This window comes from Asterias rubens, chromosome 16, assembly GCF_902459465.1.
Source record: "Asterias rubens chromosome 16, eAstRub1.3, whole genome shotgun sequence".
Lineage (NCBI taxonomy): Eukaryota > Metazoa > Echinodermata > Asteroidea > Forcipulatida > Asteriidae > Asterias > Asterias rubens.
Window position 1 is genome coordinate 10,778,160 of NC_047077.1, and position 22,294 is coordinate 10,800,453.

The 22,294-nt window shown below is 39.2% G+C and overlaps 1 protein-coding gene across 1 annotated transcript; it reads right to left on the reverse strand.

Annotated features, from left to right (window-relative positions):
* Positions 1–370: 370 nt before the first annotated feature.
* LOC117300963 lies at positions 371–8,237 on the reverse strand. The gene is made up of 3 exons (XM_033784831.1): positions 7,786–8,237; positions 1,719–1,852; positions 371–1,252 (listed from the first exon to the last, which is right to left on the reverse strand). The coding sequence occupies exons 1-3, from the start codon at positions 7,997–7,999 to the stop codon at positions 1,040–1,042; spliced, it is 561 nt and encodes a 186-aa protein (XP_033640722.1). The 5' UTR covers positions 8,000–8,237; the 3' UTR covers positions 371–1,039.
* Positions 8,238–22,294: the final 14,057 nt, after the last annotated feature.

The window sequence follows — 22,294 nt, forward strand, 5'->3', positions numbered from 1 at the left end:
CAGCGGTCCTGGATAGACTGGCCGCTGGGGCCGAGTGAAGGGCGTATTCTGTGCGGAGCATTTCAACCAATCGAGGGCGTGCATTTTCTCGTTCTCGTTTTCGTTCTCGTGGCCCGTGTGACCGAGCCTTTACTCTAAAAACTCCTGGTTCAGACTTGACCCTGATTCTGGTCACACGGTGCCTGACCCATTTCGGGTCAAAATTGTGATCTAAACTGGGATTCTTCAGCAGGGAGCTTGGTCTTGACTCTTGCCCTACCGGTCCCGGAATTTGGGTCAATCTCTGACCAGAGAGTTTTTAAAGTGTTGGGAAAAAATTATGATTCACTAGAACAAAACAAAAACAAAAATAAATTCATAGGACCTACACAGTATACGTAACTTTATTTCAGCCTGTGTCTTTTTTAACTTGCATGAAAACTCTCTGTTGCATGATTTCTAAAGAAATCTTAAACAAAATTACAGTGGCCTTTAAGAGCCACATGCATTATCGAACAATCTGTACTTAAAGTTGAGAGCAGATGCGAAGGTTTGGTTAAAACCAAACAAAGACCTAATATTGTGTTTGCAAATTTAAGAGTTCAAAAGTTTCTTCGAAAATGGGAAGCACTCAATCTAAAAAAAAAAAAACAGTGTTGAGGTTTTCAACAAATTTCGAAGCATGTTTAACCCACTTTTTCATTATGTCATATAACCTAAAACATGTTTAGATTCTTGTGTGTGTGTTTGAATGCTACATACCACGTGAGCAGGGCAAAATTTCATAGAGCTGCTTAACGGTAAACACATTTTCGTGCTTACTGTAGCAGAACAAAATTGCTTAGGTGTAACAGACACAGGTTTGCAAGTAAATTAAGCGGCCATCTTGTTTTGCGTTCACCATTGATTTGAATTGTTGTGTCATTAATTGTTAACCATAAGTTAACCATTTCAACATGTTGAAAAAGTCACAGCATATTTTTATTTTACACTCACAGTTTTAACAGTGTATAGTCTGATGTTGTTCAATTTGTTCAATGACTTAACGACATTTATTTTTTTACAAGATCAAAGAAAAGAGCATCATGGCGCCAGACGTTGCGAGGTGAAAGGTCAGCGTGGATGCAGCGTTGCAGAGGTCCGTGTCACAGCAGTGCTCGCACCCGGACGTGTTCTCATAGCTACCGCATGCGTTTGCGCATCCGTCAAGGGTTGAATTCTCACGGCAACCACGATCCAAGCCGTAAACATTAAAGATTTCACCTCTACTTTTCTGTCAAAAACAAACAAATAAACAGACAAACAAATACACAACAATTTATTAAACATTTTGAAAATAAACAAAAACGATTATTATTTTGGCTCTTCACAGGCATAGGCCCTAAATTTTTACAAATGAAAAGGTGTTTCCTTTTTTGCCGTTGTTCTTTGGCTCGATTTCAAAAAGAGCTACGGGGTCCCATTTTCATAGCGCTGCTTAACGGTAAGCAAATTTTCGTACTTACTGTAGCAGACAAATTTGCTAAGGTTTAAACGCACATAGACAAGTTGCTGTAATATAACCCCAAAATTTAAAAATAAAAAACTTCTCGCAACCTCAACGACCAATAAGTTCAAACTTTCACAGGTTTGTTATTTTGTGCATATTATTATGTTAAGAGCGAGAATACTGGTGATTGACAATTACCAAGTGTCCAGTGTCTTTAAACAACAGCTGAACATATTTGGCCTGTACTTACATAGCAATCTCCTTCACATGTCACAATAGAGACTACGGCATCGTCCGCATCGAAATTATCCCCACAGTATGAATTGTAGCTAGGAACGGCATTGGAATAGTCACATTTGTAGCAACGGATCCCATCAACTCCAACTATTTAAGGGAATTTAAATTAGGATAATGTAACATTTTTTTGTGGCATCTGCTGCTAAAACTTAGAGGGTTCGAACTGCCTCTACAGCTACCGGGCAATCTCGGTTTGGTAAGACACTGCCTCTGGTTGCAAATGTCGTGGGTACGAACCCCACCCGAGTTATGCTTTTGATTAAATTCTCAGAATTCTGGAAAGTACTGAGTATATATAGGCCTATACTGGGCCCCATTTCATGGCTCTGCTTACTGCTTCTGCGATTTCGATTACGATTCCCCGCTTACGTGCAAGCGCCGAATTTCTGCGCTAGCCTTGTAAGTCTAGAATGCCTAGTAACGGGGAGTACGCACGCGCAGAAGCCAAAATTCGCCGCGAATCCGTGAAATACGTCTGCCGTAAGCACAGCATTCCCTGCTTCCGTAAGCGCCGATTCTGTGCTTACGGTAAGCAGAGCCATGAAATTGGGCCCTGATCATAAGGGGCCGTGGTTTCCTGTCCCACTATATGTTCTGTAACAACCTACACCCTTTGTATTCAGTCACTGGTTACTTCTTGTGTATATTAATATAAAACATTACCTATACTTTTACCTTTAATTCAATGCATCTGTTGATGAAGTGTATAATAGATTTTAAATTTGCATGTGGGGATAAAGAATATTAATTTTTATTTTACCCATACACCGATGTGTGTTAGCACTATATACTCAGTACTTTCCCGAGTCCTGTGAAATAAATATCATGGGCATATTACTCGGGTGGGATTCGAACCCACGACCCTTCCAATTCTAGAACAGTGTCTTACCAACTAGACTACCGAAATTGCCCGGTAGCTAGAGGCAGTTCGAATCCTATGTTTTGGCAGCGGGATACATTGAAGTGTAGGCTAGTTATTGCTACGAAAGCTTTTGGACTTTTTATGTAAATAGTTAGTATTTAAGCGCGACTAACAACCGCCCTTGTTTTGTCTAAAAGGCGGCCCTCTTTTAAAGGCCGAGTTATAGTCGGTCGCGCGATGGTTCGGGCGTCGGAAATATTGACGCGCGATCATTAAAGGCACGGTTTATAGGCCTCAATCTTAGGATTGCGCGCAAGATTTCCCGTCGCGCGACCATCGCGCGACCGACTATAAACCGGCCTTAACGCTGTAAACTTGTGCAGTCAGACTCATTTAGACAATTTGCCCTTCGCATTAAAGACAGTGGACACTATTGGTAATTGTCAAATACCAGTCTTCTCACTTGGTGTATCTTAACATTATGCATAAAGTAGCAAACCTGTGACAATTTTAGCTCAATTGGTCGTCGAAGTTGCGAGATAATAAGTACAGAAAAAATACCCTTGTCACACGAAGTTGTGTGCGTTTAGATGGTTGATTTCGAGACCTCAAGTTGTAAACCTGAGGTCCCGAAATCAAATTCGTGGAAAACTACTTCTTTCTCGTAAACTATGGCACTTCAGAGGGAGCCGTTTCTCACAATGTTTTATACCACCAACTTCTCCCCATTACTCGTCACCAAGTAAGGTTTTATGCTTATAATTATTTTGAGTATAACCAATAGTGTCCACGGCCTTTAAGGGTCTGGGTACTTTTTGTATCACACAAAACACAATGTCAAACGATTTATATTAAACTCACACAATTTTGAAGATGAGTAAAACAAATCACGAAAAAAAAAAATCGTCTCGGTTATGAGGAAACAAATTATTTTAGCAACATTTAGAATAGAACGTATTTTCGTGACACTGTTTTACTCAGTACTCAGAACTATCTTTAGGTGACTGTGTGGTACTATTTGTGTTATGTGCTATTCACTGCAGAATTAAAATCAGTTCAAATGCAGATCATTATTATACAGGTCATCATGAATTTGTTTTCGTGAAATCTCGTGCTTTAACTATGCTACATTATCGACTAATTGAATTGTTTTAAGTTACAAGGGCACAAGAAAGGTGGCTCATTGCCGTTTCTTTTTTCGGTTTACCAAAATGGCGGCTGGATTGACGTCAGTGGAGAGCGTCCATATTTCAATAAACGAAACCTTGAAGCCGAAGAAGATGGTCGGTTAGCTTTGAAAGCAACCGTCCTCATTCAACTCAGTACCACCCACTCACTGTGGATATTGATTTAATGCTGCGAAAGCAAAATGTCACAAAAAATCTATCTATTTTAATGGTACTTTTTGTTTTTACTGCGGGTAGAAGTCACGTTATACGCTCGTCTACCGTGGAAATATAGACGAACATATTGATCATCGCTTGCTATAGAGACAGAGCTTTCTTTACCATTGCACCTCGTCCATGGAACTCATTACCACCTGACCCTGTATGGGCCTAGACATAAAAACAATTCATCTTCAAACCACTGCTCAAAACTCACCTCTTCAAACGACAATTTTAAACTTTTGACTTTGACTTTGCGAACAGGCACCCTTGACCTTGAATGACATTTTTTTGTCAGATACTGATGCCTTTATCGCACGGCGGGTTTAAAACGGCAGTTTAAGAACTCGTCGCTACCATTTCATTCCCTTATTTACCATCGCTTGTAAACGGTCGTTGCAGCAACCGATAGTTGTAATTTGCAGAGAAAAAAAAACTCACCAAAAAAATTAAAACTCACCAAAACAGGCAGTCAACCCCAAGAGCAGAAACACCGGACCTTTCATGATAAACCTGCGACTTCCTTTCCCCCCGAATTAATAAATTGTCAGATTTGATTCCTTGCCCCTCGATTGACCCCCCAAAAAATGAAGAAGGGTAAACAAAAATACACAATAGGTCCAGTTCTATGTCATGTAGTGTGTATGGTTTTTATTCGATTTGTTACTGAGTTGCCGCGCAATATTTTCTGGCGCGTTGGCTGAATTGTTTACCATAGATACCGAACTACGCACGCGCAGAAGCCAAAATTCGCCGCGAATCCGTGAAATACGTCTGCCGTAAGCACAGAATTCCCTGCTTCCGTAAGCGCCGATTCTGTGCTTACGGTAAGCAGAGCCATGAAATTGGGCCCTGATCATAAGGGGCCGTGGTTTCCTGTCCCACTATATGTTCTGTAACAACCTACACCCTTTGTATTCAGTCACTGGTTACTTCTTGTGTATATTAATATAAAACATTACCTATACTTTTACCTTTAATTCAATGCATCTGTTGATGAAGTGTATAAGGGACCATGGATAAATTATGTCACGGGAACGACCGCGTCGCGACGCGTTCCTTTGCGTGACAAATCGAACAAAAGAAAAACTACGGAGTGGAACGCGTGGTAATGAGTTCCATGGACGAGGTGCAATGGTAAAGAAAGCTCTGTCTCTATAGCAAGCGATGATCAATATGTTCGTCTATATTTCCACGGTAGACGACGAGCGTATAACGTGACTTCTACCCGCAGTAAAAAAAAAAGTACCATAAAAATATATAGATTTTTTGTGAGCAGAAACACCGGACCTTTCATGATAAACCTGCGACTTCCTTTCCCCCCGAATTAATAAATTGTCAGATTTGATTCCTTGCCCCTCGATTGACCCCCCAAAAAATGAAGAAGGGTAAACAAAAATACACAATAGGTCCAGTTCTATGTCATGTAGTGTGTATGGTTTTTATTCGATTTGTTACTGAGTTGCCGCGCAATATTTTCTGGCGCGTTGGCTGAATTGTTTACCATAGATACCGAACTACGCACGCGCAGAAGCCAAAATTCGCCGCGAATCCGTGAAATACGTCTGCCGTAAGCACAGAATTCCCTGCTTCCGTAAGCGCCGATTCTGTGCTTACGGTAAGCAGAGCCATGAAATTGGGCCCTGATCATAAGGGGCCGTGGTTTCCTGTACCACTATATGTTCTGTAACAACCTACACCCTTTGTATTCAGTCACTGGTTACTTCTTGTGTATATTAATATAAAACATTACCTATACTTTTACCTTTAATTCAATGCATCTGTTGATGAAGTGTATAATAGATTTTAAATTTGCATCGGGGATAAAGAATATTAATTTTTATTTTACCCATACACCGATGTGTGTTAGCACTATATACTCAGTACTTTCCCGAGTCCTGTGAAATAAATATCATGGGCATATTACTCGGGTGGGATTCGAACCCACGACCCTTCCAATTCTAGAACAGTGTCTTACCAACTAGACTACCGAAATTGCCCGGTAGCTAGAGGCAGTTCGAATCCTATGTTTTGGCAGCGGGATACATTGAAGTGTAGGCTAGTTATTGCTACGAAAGCTTTTGGACTTTTTATGTAAATAGTTAGTATTTAAGCGCGACTAACAACCGCCCTTGTTTTGTCTAAAAGGCGGCCCTCTTTTAAAGGCCGAGTTATAGTCGGTCGCGCGATGGTTCGGGCGTCGGAAATATTGACGCGCGATCATTAAAGGCACGGTTTATAGGCCTCAATCTTAGGATTGCGCGCAAGATTTCCCGACTATAAACCGGCCTTAACGCTGTAAACTTGTGCAGTCAGACTCATTTAGACAATTTGCCCTTCGCATTAAAGACAGTGGACACTATTGGTAATTGTCAAATACCAGTCTTCTCACTTGGTGTATCTTAACATTATGCATAAAGTAACAAACCTGTGACAATTTGAGCTCAATTGGTCGTCGAAGTTGCGAGATAATAAGTACAGAAAAAATACCTTTGTCACACGAAGTTGTGTGCGTTTAGATGGTTGATTTCGAGACCTCAAGTTGTAAACCTGAGGTCCCGAAATCAAATTTGTGGAAAACTACTTCTTTCTCGTAAACTATGGCACTTCAGAGGGAGCCGTTTCTCACAATGTTTTATACCACCAACTTCTCCCCATTACTCGTCACCAAGTAAGGTTTTATGCTAATAATTATTTTGAGTATAACCAATAGTGTCCACGGCCTTTAAGGGTCTGGATACTTTTTGTATGACACAAAACACAATGTCAAACGATTTATACTAAACTCACACAATTTTGAAGATGAGTAAAACAAATCACGGAAAAAAAAATCGTCTCGGTTATGAGGAAACAAATTATTTTAGCAACATGTAGAATAGAACGTATTTTCGTGACACTGTTTTACTCAGTACTCAGAACTATCTTTAGGTGACTATGTGGTACTATTTGTGTTACGTGCTATTGACTGCAGAATTAAAATCAGTTCAAATGCAGATCATTATTATACAGGTCATCATGAATTTGTTTTCGTGAAATCTCGTGCTTTAACTATGCTACATTATCGACTAATTGAATTGTTTTAAGTTATAAGGGCACAAGAAAGGTGGCTCATTGCCGTTTCTTTTTTCGGTTTACCAAAATGGCGGCTGGATTGACGTCAGTGGAGAGCGTCCATATTTCAATAAACGAAACCTTGAAGCCGAAGAAGGTGGTCGGTTAGCTTTGAAAGCAACCGTCCTAATTCAACTCTGTATCACCCACTCACTGTGGATATTGATTTATTGCTGCGAAAGCAAAATGTCACAAAAACTCTATCTATTTTTATGGTACTTTTTTTTTTTACTGCGGGTAGAAGTCACATTATACGCTCGTCTACCGTGGAAATATAGACGAACATAATTATTGATCATCGCTTGCTATAGAGACAGAGCTTTCTTTAACATTGCACCTCGTCCATGGAACTCATTACCACCTGACCCTGTATGGGCCTAGACATAAAAACAATTCATCTTCAAACCACTGCTCAAAACTCACCTCTTCAAACGACAATTTTAAACTTTTGACTCTGACTTTGCGAACAGGCACCCTTGACCTTGAATGACATTTTTTTGTCAGATACTGATGCCTTTATCGCACGGCGGGTTTTAAACGGCAGTTCAAGACCTCGTCGCTACCATTTCATTTCCTTATTTACCACCGCTAGTAAACGGTCGTTGCAGCAACCGATAGTTGTAACTTGCAAAAGAAAATGAAAAATACAAATTAAAACTCACCAAAACATGCAGTCAATCCCAATAGGAGAAACACTGGACCTTTCATGATAAACCTGCGACTTCCTTTCCCTCGAATTAATATTGTCAGATTTGATTTCTTGCCCCTCGATTGACTGTTATTGTAAAAAGGTGATTCTATTTCATAACATTCGTACAAGTCTTCAGAGGGATTGCATTCCTTCCTACGTGATGGCATGCGGATCACACAATACATTCAAAGGTTGTATTGTTATTCAAATAAGTCCATGGGGCGATGCCCGTATATAAAGGCCCGGACACAAGTCCTGAGCCATCTTTTCTTCGTGTGTAACAGCACTGCGGACATCGAAATGGAAAATTCAATTGATTTAGAGCTCCCGTCAGACATTGAGTCTGAGTTTCAATGCGGCCAAGCCGCTGGTGATGAAGATATTACACCAAATGTAAGCTTAGAAGCGAAGCTTCAGGCAAACTCAACGGGAATACATAAGCTTTCCCTCTCCATTGCCAGCATGCAAAACATGCTGACGAACATGGTAAAAAACCAACAGTCGTCTGCAATCCCAGTCGACAATATGTTTCATGATGATTTCGTTGGACAACAGGGTAACTGTTATGACCCAAACCAAATTTTCGAGCTGACCAGTAACGTGGCAGCCAGTTCTCCTTCCAAACAGGAGGAAGATTTTGATTTATTGTCTTGCGAAGACATTTATGAGACTTCTGAAGCCAAAGGCGCAGAAATTTTCTCAAATTTGGCCGATAGAGCAACCAAAGCGGTAACACTACCGATCAAAAAGGAGATATATACAAAGATCGCAGAAAAATATGCGACACCGGCTAATGCGCCGGCTGTATCTGCCCCCAGAGTGGACGCAGACTTGTGGGCACTATTCCTGCATCGGCCCGCTCCAAAGACGTGGAAGCGACGGGATGATTTGAAACCCTGCCTTAACCCTATGTATAAGGGCTTGTGCTCAAGGAGCACACCTGTGTCTGATAAACTATTCAGACAAGATCTAAATTCATCAATGAAACAGGTTGCCGAGGCTTTTAAAGCCGGTAGATAGCTGAGTCAGACTTATTAAGAAAATAACAGAAGTACTCAAAACCGTCGGTTTGAGCCTTACTCCAAAGAACCCGTGGATTTTGCCAGGGTTTCACGACAGGGCGTACCTCTGGAAACAGAACTCAACCGCGGTATACGCAATCCTACTACCCAAGTGGCAACCGCCGAGGCGGGAGAAATGATAGTGGGAAGTTTTCCCACCATAAACCTACAGCAACAGCTACAAGTGGGCAATTTACTGAAACAAAAAACTGGTATGTAAAACATGACTCCACTGCAATTTCGGCATGTGCCGGGCAGTTAAAGTTTCACCATTATAATTGGTCTCAGATTACCTCCGACAGGTGGATTCTAAACACCATATCAGGCTGCAAAATTGATTTCATTGCACGCCCTGTACAATCAGTCAAACCAAAAAGAATAATGTTTTCTAATGAGGAAATCTAGACTGTAAATCAGGAGATAAAAGAACTCCTTCAAAAGGGTGCAATTCAGCCCACTAAAAGGTCTAACTGTCGGTTCGTATCGAACATTTTCCTTATTCCTAAAAAATCTGGTGGACTGAGACCGGTTATAAATCTGAAAGATTTGAATACTTTTGTCAGATATGAACATTTTAAAATGGAAAATATAAAACTAGTTAAGGAAATTATTCAATCCAATGACTTCCTTACTTCCATTGACCTGAAAGATGCGTACTTCGCAATCCCAATGTGTGAGATTGATCAATCTTATCTGTGCTTTTCATGGGAGAATCAGTTCTATAGATTCACCTGTTTACCTTTCGGGCTGAGCTCAGCCCCTCGAATTTTTACAAAGGTGATGAAACCAGTCATTGCAACAGCAAGAAGTAAAGGAATTCGGTTGGTAATTTTTATTGACGATATTCTGATCATGGCTTCATCGGAGAATGAAAGCAATGAACAAACAACCTTTGTGGTACAGTTATTGGAATATTTGGGATTCCAGATAAACAAGGGAAAATCCTGCTTGAAACCGCAGACCCATCCAACTTACCTGGGCGTTGAGATCGATTCCAAAACAATGACGATCAATGTTCCAAAGTCGAAAATACACAAGTTAAAATCGGAGGGAACACAAATTCTGGAAAAGAAAGTCTTGACTTTACGGAATCTCGCAAAATTCATATAGGCATGATTATTGCCACATTTGATGCTTTTCCAAGAGGAAAATTGCATTTTAGAAAACTCGAATCTGCCAAATCGAATACCCTAAAAAATGAGTATGGCAATTATGATGCAAATATTGCAGTAAACCAAACTATAAGAGAAGAGACAACATGGTGGTTGGATATTCCATGCGATGATGTAAAATCGTCAATTAAAAAACCACCCATTACTATTGTTATCTGTACAGATGCCAGTAATACCGGCTGGGGTGCAGTCTCCGAAACGGACAACTCTTACACACAGGGTAAGTGGTCCAAAACACAACAACAGTTGCATATAAATATGTTGGAGTTATTGGCAGCTCAAAATGCATTGCTAACTCTCTGTGAAACTCTCAATAATGTTCATGTTCTGATCAAATCAGACAATAGCACAGCTGTGTCTTATATTTCGAGAATGGGGGGAACTGTTGGTCCCTTAAATGACCTCGCATCAACAATGTTCCTTTGGTGTATTGAAATAAATATTACTCTATCCGCAACCCATATCGCGGGAGTACATAATACCACTGCAGATTATCTTTCTCGTAAGAAATTGAATAAAGAATTGAGTCTCAACTCACGTATATTCTGGGATGTTGTCAACAAAACACAAATATACCCAGATGTTGATTTGTTTGCATCTTATATTAATAATAAGATAGATTGCTATGTGTCATGGAAATCAGACTCTAACGCATGGGCCATTGACGCTTTCTCAATGCAGTGGTTTGGTAAAACACCTTACATTTTTCCACCTTTCTGTTTGCTCTGTAGAATTTTGGACAAAATATCACGAGAGCAAACTCCTGTTTGCCTTCTCATCGCCCCTCTATGGAAGGCCCAACCGTGGTTTCCACAGTTGCTGCAGATGGTAATTGCAAACCCAATCAAACTACCAGAGTTTTGTCTGATGCATCAACCACTACTGCCGGTTCCAAACCTGCACCTGGTCGCTTGGGTCATCTCAGGGAATGTTGGAAAACAAAAGGCATTTCGGCAGAAGCTTCCAACCTCATCGCAAACTCATGGCGGTCAAGTACAAAGCTACAATATGAATCAGCTTGGAAAAGCTGGACTAGTTGGTGTAGTGGACAACAAGTTAATCCATTATCTCCCACTGTAGCAGACTTAGTAAATTTCTTAGCCAAGGCTCATTCAAACGGAAAATCATATTCCACTTTAAACACTTACAGATCAGCTCTGTCTTCAGCCCTACCTAGAATTGAGGGACATGTAGCGGGACAACACCCTCTAATAGTACGTTTAATGAGGGGAGTATTTAATACAACACCCCCGAAACCGAGATACTCAAAAACATGGAAAGTTTCAATTGTTTTAGATTATTTAAAATCATTGCCAGTTAACAATGAACTTTCTTTATTAGTTTTAAGTCAGAAACTTTTAACTCTTATAGCTCTTGTATCAGCTCAAAGAACCCAAACGCTGGCTAGTATAGATACTAGTCACTTGAATATATCAGTTAATTCCTGTGTTATTTCCGTTTTGGATTTATTGAAAACGAACTGCCCAAAAGAGGATTGGGACATAACAAAATAGTTATACCAAAATTTGATGAGAACCCAAAGTTATGCGTTCTCCGCACATTGAACGATTACTTGGATCGTACTGAGTCGCTTAGAACAGCGAGGAAACAAAACTGTTTATATCAACCAAAAAGCCACATAAAAAAGTAACCACTGGAACGTTGGCTCGATGGATGAAAGCCGTTTTATGTGCAGCGGGAATAGATCCCTCTGTTTACACTGCTCATAGTTTTCGCAGTGCAGCTACATCGGCAGCTTTTGCGCATGGGGTAAAGCTCCAAGAAATTTTGAAAACAGCCGACTGGTCAAATGCAAGTACATTTGCTAAGTTTTATAATAAGCCAACCGAGGAAGTATCCTTCGGTAAAGTAGTGCTTAGTTCTAGTACCTGTATGTAATACTTTGTTATTTATGTTAAATATAATAAATAAGAGTTCCTCATACGGTTTGTTGACCTGGTTTTTCATTTTAGTTGACCATCACATATTATTTATCTACTTTGAACATGCAATCCCTCTGAAGACTTGTACGAATGTTATTAAATAGAATTTAAAAATTATATGAATGAATGAAATATAATTGTAATTCTATGAATAATAATGAAGTACAAGTCGAAGAGGGTCCCGCCCGCTGCTGGGTTTTGAACCCTCCCAATACTGTTTGGTCAAAAAAAACTATATGACCTCAGAAAAGATGGCTCAGGACTTGTGTCCGGGCCTTTATATACGGGCATCGCCCCATGGACTTATTTGAATAACAATACAACCTTTGAATGTATTGTGTGATCCGCATGCCATCACGTAGGAAGGAATGCAATCCCTCTTCGACTTGTACTTCATTATTATTCATAGAATTACAATTATATTTCATTCATTCATATAATTTTTAAATTTTGACCCCCCAAATAAAATATAACGGATGGTAAACAAATTTACACAATAGGTCTAGTCCTATGTCAAAATGTAGTGTGTATTATTTTTATTCAATTTGTTACTAGGCCTACTGAGTTGCCGCGCAATATTTTCTGGTGCGTTGGCTGAATTGTTTACCATAGATACCGAACTTAGTTACCCAAACGAACGCTCGCGTTTGTCGCACACCGCGACTAGTGCACTGACCAATCACACTGTCCCGGCTGCGAATGTTTCGGTCACGTCACTGAGAGGCCTAAACTTTTATGCAAGTCCCCTTCTCGTGCGACGAGAGGTCAAAATGTAAGGAGTTTTCTGGGTCCAATTTCATAGAGCTGCTGAGTACTTTAACCCTCTAGTCCCTGCACCGCCCGAGTTTGCCGAAATAATTTTGTTTTTCTTTTCAAGACTCTTGCAGTAACTTTACTGAAATCGTAGTTCAAATTTTTTAAAGATAGCCAAGGCTTATTATTTATAATTAAACGCACAATTTTTGACCCTATGGGTAATATTTGTACAAGTCCTCATTGGGGAACAATAAAAAAAACCTACGGTAATATTTATGGCGATTATTCTTGTATAATGATAAAATGGATACAATAGCTTTTCAAGGCTTTTATCTGGCTCAATGCTGATTATTTGCGAAGGCATAAGTTTTCGACAATATCACCATGAATGATAAATACAGTTTCCTTTGTGTTTACTAATAAGCGTTTTGTTGGGTAAGTGCTAAATTATTTCATCATCATTAGCTTCGTCAAGTCAACTGGGAAGAGACAAATTAATAATGATCTATAAATAACTAGATGGATTCACCAATGCGTAGGCATACTATTAACTACCTAGTTTTATTTTGATGTTTCTTATTTTCTACAAACAAAAGCTATAGCGAGGTTTCCTCCTACCGCATAATACAGTGTATCGCTTTAGGTGGCTGGGCGGTCCAGTGGTTAATTTGATTAGCATATTATCCAATGAAATCATGGTATCCAATGAAATCACTGGTTCTGAAAAAGCAATCAGGAGGAGAACAAACCAATGTGTATTTTGTTGCATATTTACTTGTTCTTGTATTCAGCTTTTGTTTGCTTATCCCGAAAATCACGTGGAAATTTGGTTGGTAATCAGGTCCAGGCAAAAAAGTCATGCTAAGAAAGGTTTTGTGCTAAGCAGCTCTATAAAATTGAGCCCTGACGATTGGGCGATGGGACGGTAAATAAGCGGTATTGGGACTTACGTCAAGTCACGGTGTAATGTTCTTCCTCCATGGTCAAGTCTACCAATGGCAAAGTCAACTGAAACAGTTGTTAGTCTCAAATTATTAGCTGTTCCGACCGTCCGTCGGAACAGGTATTGTTTTCGTCTAGATTTTTATTGTTAGCTGTTCCGATCCAGTCGGAACAGCTATTGTTTTCGTCGAGATTTTTATTAGCTGTTCCGACCGTCCGTCGGAACAGGTATTGTTTTCGTCTAGATTTTTATTGTTTTTATTATTATTATTCTTTGTTTCTCCCTAAATCCCATAGTGTTTGTACACGTTTTTGCGGCAGCCTAATCTCCTAAACCATAATACGAAAGAGTGAGTTTATTATACCAAATTGAAGCTTAGAACATAAGCTTAATTCTTATCGTAAAAAATGTTAAAATTGTTAATTAATAATCCCCAATTAAGCTTATGAATATTTAATTAGCAAACCTTGTTAACACCATATCTCAAAAAGTAGACCGCCGATCCTGAAACTTTTTTCAGCTATACACTAGTCAGGTCCTGTTAATGTGATTTCCGACATAAAATTCTGGACGACGTCACCATGACGTCATGTAATGCACGTTTTGTGTCTGTGCACAAACACAATGGCTCTTCAAATCTATACTTTAAACTGGTCAAAAACACAATAACTTCTAAATAATTTATTTGTTAGTTTCCTAAATACCATATTATGTGTAGAAAAATACACTGATTCTAATAAGATTTGTTTCAGTCCATAAAAGCAATCAATGTTCGTCTATTAATTAATTAATCAATTAGAATCTTGGCATCATGGGTACAACGTAGTACTTCATGAATTGGGTGCAGTCACTTTCATTGTAATGTTTAAACATCTCTATGGCTCTTGCAACACACTGCGACCTGTATGGGTTGAGGACTCTCGGGGAGAGTCTGAGAAGACGATATCGTGATGTTTGCATCTTTAATTTGTTATGAAAAATGGCAACTAGTAACTAATTAACCACATGATCCTGATTTGCATATTCAATCAGAAAATCTTTGCAGCACCATATCTCAAGAAGTATACAGCCGATTTTAAGACTGTTTGTTGCTAAAGACTCTTTGGGGATTGGAGATTAATTTTGAAAAATCGTGACCTCAAGTTGACCCCTACTTCCGGGTCGGCCGGAAGTGGGACCATATCTCAAGAACTATACAACAGATTATAAAACTTTTTTCAGTTATAAACTCCTTAGGCATAAAAATATAACTTTTGACAAACCGTGACCTCAAGTTGACCTCTACTTCCGGGTCAACCGGAAGTGGGACCATATCTCAAGAAATATACAACCGATTTTCAAACTTTTTTCAGTTATAGACTCCTTGGACATTCAAGATTAGTTTGAAACACATTTGACCCCATGTTGACCTTTACTTCCGGGTCGACCGGAAGTGGGCCAATATCTCAAGAAGTACAAAGCCAATGTTCAAATCTCAGTTATAGACTCTAAGGCAATAAATATTAACTTTGAAAAACTGTGACCCTATGTTGACCTCTACTTCTGGGCAACCGGAAGTGGGACTATATATCAAGATCTTCACAACAGATTGCTTAAACTTTTTCAGTTATAGACTCCTTGGCATTGCAGATTAGTCTTTGGTAGCTGTGGGCCCATTTTGACCTTTACTTGTGGGTCAACCGGAAAGTGTGACCTAATACCAAGAGCTACACAACTTTTTTGAAACTTTTTTTTCCAGTTATATATTCCTTGGGCAATGAAGCACATAATCCAAGCAAAACATCACGGAACAGCTTCGTGTTTGTTCACAAACACTTAATGTCTAGTTATTTTTATTATTATTATTATTATTATTCTTTGTTTCTCCCTAAATCCCATAGTGTTTGTACACGTTTTTGCGGCAGCCTAATCTCCTAAACCATAATACGAAAGAGTAAGTTTATTATACCAAATTGAAGCTTAGAACATAAGCTTAATTCTTATCGTAAAAAATGTAAAAAAGTTTAATTAATAAGCCTTAATTAAGCTTGTGAATATTTAATTAGCAAACCTAGTTAACACCATATCTCAAAAATTAGACCACCGATCCTGAAACTTTTTTCAGCTACACACTAGTCAGGTCCTGTTGATGTGATTTCCGACATAAAATTCTGGACGACGTCACCATGACGTCATGTAATGCACGTTTTGTGTCTGTGCACAAACACAATGGCTCTTCAAATCTATACTTTAAACTGGTCAAAAACACAATAACTTCTAAATAATTTATTTGTTAGTTTCCTAAATATCATATTATGTGTAGAAAAATACACTGATTCTAATAAGATTTGTTTCAGTCCATAAAAGCAATCAATGTTCGTCTATTAATTAATTAATCAATTAGAATCTTGGCATCATGGGTACAACGTAGTACTTCATAAATTGGGTGCAGTCACTTTCATTGCAATGTTTAAACATTTCTATGATGGGTTGAGGACTCTTGGGGAGAGTCTGAGAAGACGATGTCGTGATGTTTGCATCTTTAATTTGTTTTTGAAAAATGGCAACTAGTAACTAATTAACCACATGACCCTCATTTGCATATTCAATCAGAAAATCTTTGCAGCACCATATCTCAAGAAGTATACAGCCGATTTTAAGACTGTTTGTTGCTAAAGACTCTTTGGGGATTGGAGATTAATTTGAAAAATCGTGACCTCAAGTTGACCTCTACTTCCGGGTCAACCGGAAGTGGGACCATATCTCAAGAACTATACAACAGATTATAAAACTTTTTTCAGTTATAAACTCCTTAGGCATAAAATATAACTTTTGACAAACCGTGACCTCAAGTTGACCTCTACTTCCGGGTCAACCGGAAGTGGGACCATATCTCATGAAATATACAACCGATTTTCAAACTTTTTTCAGTTATAGACTCCTTGGACATTCAAGATTAGTTTGAAACACATTTGACCCCATATTGACCTTTACTTCCGGGTCGACCGGAAGTGGGCCAATATCTCAAGAAGTACAAAGCCAATGTTCAAACTTCAGTTATAGACTCTAAGGCAATAAATATTAACTTTGAAAAACTGTGACCCTATGTTGACCTCTACTTCTGGGCAACCGGAAGTGGGACTATATATCAAGATCTTCACAACCGATTGCTTAAACTTTTTCAGTTATAGACTCCTTGGCATTGCAGATTAGTCTTTGGTAGCTGTGGGCCCATTTTGACCTTTACTTGTGGGTCAACCGGGAAGTGTGACCTAATACCAAGAGCTACACAACTTTTTTGAAACTTTTTTTCCAGTTATATATTCCTTGGGCAATGAAGCACATAATCAAAGCAAAACATCACGGAACAGCTTCGTGTTTGTTCACAAACACTTAATGTCTAGTTTTTATTATTATTATTCTTTGTTTCTCCCTAAATCCCATAGTGTTTGTACACGTTTTTGTGGCAGCCTAATCTCCTAAACCATAATACGAAAGAGTGAGTTTATTATACCAAATTGAAGCTTTGAACATAAGCTTAATTCTTATCGTAAAAAAAAATTAAAATTGTTAATTAATAAGCCTTAATTAAGCTTATGAATATCTAATTAGCAAACCTAGTTAACACCATATCTCAAAAAGTAGACCGCCGATCCTGAAACTTTTTTCAGCTATACACTAGTCAGGTCCTGTTAAGGTGATTTCTGACATAAAATTTCGGACGACGTCACCATGACGTCATTTAATGCACGTTTTGTGTCTGTGCACAAACACAATGGCTCTTCAAATCTATACTTTAAACTGGTCAAAAACACAATAACTTCGAAATAATTTATTTGTTAGTTTCCTAAATATCATATTATGTGTAGAAAAATACACTGATTCTAATAAGATTTGTTTCAGTCCATAAAAGCAATCAATGTGCGTCTATTAATTAATTAATCAATTAGAATCTTGGCATCATGGGTACAACGTAGTACTTCATAAATTGGGTGCAGTCACTTTCATTGCAAAGTTTAAACATCTCTATGGCTCTTGCAACACACTGCAGACCTGTATGGGTTGAGGACTCTCGGGGAGAGTCTGAGAAGACGATGTCGTGATGTTTGCATCTTTAATTTGTTTTAGAAAAATGGCAACTAGTAACTAATTAACCACATGACCCTCATTTGCATATTAAATTAGAAAATCTTTGCAGCACCATATCTCAAGAAGTATACAGCCGATTTTAAGACTGTTTGTTGCTAAAGACTCTTTGGGGATTGGAGATTAATTTTGAAAAATCGTGACCTCAAGTTGACCCCTACTTCCGGGTCGACCGGAAGTGGGACCATATCTCAAGAACTATACAACAGATTATAAAACTTTTTTCAGTTATAAACTCCTTAGGCATAAAATATGACTTTTGACAAACCGTGACCTCAAGTTGACCTCTACTTCCGGGTCAACCGGAAGTGGGACCATATCTCAAGAAATATACAACCGATTTTCAAACTTTTTTCAGTTATAGACTCCTTGGACATTCAAGATTAGTTTGAAACACATTTGACCCCATGTTGACCTTTACTTCCGGGTCGACCGGAAGTGGGCCCATATCTCAAGAAGTACAAAACCAATGTTCAAACTTCAGTTATAGACTCTAAGGCAATAAATATTAACTTTGGAAAACTGTGACCCTATGTTGACCTCTACTTCTGGGCAACCGGAAGTGGGACTATATATCAAGATCTTCACAACCGATTGCTTAAACTTTTTCAGTTATAGACTCCTTGGCATTGCAGATTAGTCTTTGGTAGCTGTGGGCCCATTTTGACCTTTACTTGTGGGTCAACCGGGAAGTGTGACCTAATACCAAGAGCTACACAACTTTTTTGAAACTTTTTTTTCCAGTTATATATTCCTTGGGCAATGAAGCACATAATCCAAGCAAAACATCACGGAACAGCTTCGTGTTTGTTCACAAACACTTAATGTCTAGTTATACTAGAAAGATTGGATACTTTCAGCATGAACAAACCCACAATAATTCCGGCAGCAAAATTACCAGAACATGTTGTTTTTTTCATCTGTGTTATTTTGTTTTACAAACTGTTGTTATAAGTTTGATAAGATACGGATAATACTTGTTTCCTTTTTTTTCTTTTTTCTTTTTTCTTGCGGGACAGTAAAAAGAATTGTTTTTAAAATTATCTGACAACTACAATAATATTAGTTTAAATTCGTTTATATCATGGAGCCACCGCTCAGTTATCACAATGTTATTGTTTGTTTTCTTGCTTTTTCTTTTCCCTTGAGTTTACAACGTCTGTATCTTGAACTACTTTCTAAGTTTGATATTTCCTTTATAAAAAGTCCATTATTTTATCATTCTTACCTTTATAATGTCCTCTTCTATCATCATCATTAGGCTGTTAGCGCCCTCTTTTGAATCATACTAGGTTAATTTGACATCGAGGGACCGAATCTCCGAAAGGGGCAGAATTCTCGTGCCACCGGCAGTATTGTCCTTATGATGTCTCTATAACTCCACTTTTTCGTTCGTATTCTCTGTGCATTTAACTGTAGGGGCCGCCTATCTAATTGAGATAAGGTGCGTTTGTATGTCATTGCTTTTGTTCTATAAATTATGACTTGAGGTAGCCTACGGTGGAGTTTCAGAAATTTCATTCTCCTGCGGGCAGATTTCCCTGGGACACCGGTGCCAGATGCAATGCTGTCCGCTCCGGACAGTTTTGCATATTCAATCGTGTCCGGGGCTTTACAACAATCGTGCGGTGGGCGTATTTTTTTTTTCCTAGGCGGACGAACGTGGGCAATTAACATGAAATGGGCGTGTTTTTGCCCAAAAAACACTCTCGCGCATGCACGAGCTTTAGTGATGACCGCAAGGGACCTTAGGCCACTGGTGGTGGTATGTGGAATGAAAATAGTTGTGGTAAATAAATGGGGACCACACAACCTGCCTTTCTTCTACTATCGCTTCACACCCTGGTGTACAGGTTGTGATGAACCAGTCTATCTCCTATTTCTTCCTCCATGGTCAAACCATGGAGATATACCATCCATGGTCTATTTTCATAATTGCCCTCCCTCCCCCTCCCAACCATATCCAAACGTATTTTATCGGGTAATCAAGACTTGGCAATGAAAGCAAAGCGCGACGCATTTTATGGACAAAAGGTAGAGTTGTACAAATACGCAGTTTTACATGGTACATGGTACTAAATATACATGTAACATGAACACGTGTATGCGTGTATGTGTACATGTTTAATATTATGCGTGAGTGTATTTCCACAACTATTATTACGTCGAAGTACGCATGTGCATGGTAAAATGTATAGTTAACTACGCCCATTTATGTAAATTGCCCACGTTCGTCCTAGGAAAAAAAAATACGCGTCCGGCGTACATAGTACAGCCTTTGCGCGCGTAAGCGGGCGTGCATATTGCACTGAACCTACGTATTTTTGCAGCATGAATATTCACGGTTGCAGCGAATACCCAACGGCCGAACATACACTTACTTGTAAAAAAAATGGCGAACGTTTTCCGTCGACCAAGGGCGTTTAATTTACTGCAAGGACGGTTTTGCATGGGGCGGACACAACTGCATATGCAAATGTGTCCGGGCGGACACAATGCAAAACCGTCCGGCGGACAATATTGCATATGCAATAATGCCCTCCGGATAGTATTGCATAGAGGACATAATTGCACGCGACACCGGCGTCCGCAGGGCCGGGTGGCAGTAGATTCTGTCCCCCACACAAACATAACGCAAACGTACGGTCGGTGTATCAACTTCTCAAATTCTGACAGCGCCCATAGAGTCACCCTCCTTCAAAGCGTGTTAAAGTTTCCAGAAAGTCTACTCCGGGACAGGTTTCATAGAGAAATTACATGGTTTCCCTAGTATGACAACTACACCATGATTGATGTTAGCTTTAGACTCGGTTATTGCCCAAGTGTGCTTGCTGAGTGCCGAAATGTGAATGGAGACCACGGAATTGTCACCGTCTGCCGAGGCCCTAGTGCTTTTCAGTTGGGATTGTTTAGTTTCTTTCTCTCTAAATCGATTTAAAAAAAAATTATTTAGGGGGCCTTACAATTTTGAGGATGGAAATTCTAAAGTGCAATTTGTTTAGCCCCCCCATTTTTGTCTACTGCGATTCAAACATTGATCTCCATTATACTGAAGATCAATGTCGTCAGTATAATGGAGATCAATGGATTCAAAATATGAGAATCCTTAAAACAAAAATAAGAGCATGTTTTGAGTTGAGGCCGGCGATCAAATTAACTGCTGCAGGGGTGGGGGCGCCCGGTCGAAAAAAATATGAGATAATGAACAAAATGAAGAAGTAAGTGGACATGTACGACCAAATAAAATTGTCACTTTCATTTTAAAACCACCATTAATTTTTCGTTATTATCTATACTATTAAAAGCGTAACCCGCGCCATCTTGGATTGAAAATTAGAAGGTCCAGTAGCATGGCATCCTTGTGGAATCCAACACGGTTGTGTCGTTACAGACGTCGGGTTGCAAGTCTACAAAACCCTGAACCGAACTCCCTCTTACAAGTTGTCTGATTGGCTGGAGTCACGAGCGATATCTCCTAACATGGATTGTGTGGTTGTCTGGTTTTGATATGGGCCACCTGTTGGTCGAAGGGGGAAGCCGTAGGCTGCACACAGAGTCGCCTCTGTGGTTGTCTGGTTTTGATATGGGCCACCTGTTGGTCTTACGTCTAAGGGGGAAGCTGTATAGGCTGCACACAGAGCCACCTCTTTAGGTTTGAAGTGGGTGTGGCAACCTCGGACTCCCATTAACATTCCAGAGTGACTCATTGATATTTCGCAGAGGGGTAAATGGCATTGTGTATACCATTTTGTACAGGGGGGGGGGTAATTTCGCGTGTTAAATTAAAAACATTAGGCTTTAATACATGCATCTGTAACATATGTGTTTATTACAATTAAAGTCACTCATGTAGACCTACCAAACTCTCCAGCATTTTTTAAGCGCATCAAACAGCAACCCATTGTTGTGAAACTTTATTTGTTCCATTTAACTCTGCATTTAACTCATTTTAGTCGTACAGTCCATAATGTCAACCCCCACACACAGAACATATACACGCAAAAGTTTCAAAAACATTTTCAAAAAGAAAGTAAATACATTACTGATTCTTTTCATATACATTGTACAGGTTTTGCCAGTTAAACCTACAAAAGAGTACATGAAATCACCGTTTAAGAATAGTATGGTTTCATAGTTACAAACTTTGTGAAACATCAAACACGGCTGTTTTGAAGCTGTAAACGAACATTCCATTCAAAGTTCTGAAGCATCAAAACTGTTAGAACGCAGTTTGGTCCGGACTCAGGATGTAGATTTTGCCAAATCCGTTTTGTATTAAGCAATCGGCCGTCAGGTTTTGTTATCGAAAGAGCCCTCATGTGCAGCTGAATCGGGTACTTTTTACGAATTTCTCCATACAAAATTAACCAAACTGGCCTACAAACCCTTAAAACAACAAGGCAAATGTTTTCTGAAAGTGAATTAAGTGAGAGGATGTAGGGGTAGCTGGCATACAAACCCTCAAAATAACTAGGCAAAT

Bases quoted from the DNA above. Each gene is read 5' to 3' on its own strand.
- LOC117300963 (XM_033784831.1), bottom strand. From the start codon at position 7,999: ATGTATTGTGTGATCCGCATGCCATCACGTAGGAAGGAATGCAATCCC. The intron at 1,853-7,785 runs GTGAGTTTTAAT...TCCCTTAAATAG, and splicing joins GGGATTGACTGCATGTTTTG to TTGGAGTTGATGGGATCCGT. The intron at 1,253-1,718 runs GTAAGTACAGGC...TGTTTTTGACAG, and splicing joins CATGTGAAGGAGATTGCTAT to AAAAGTAGAGGTGAAATCTT.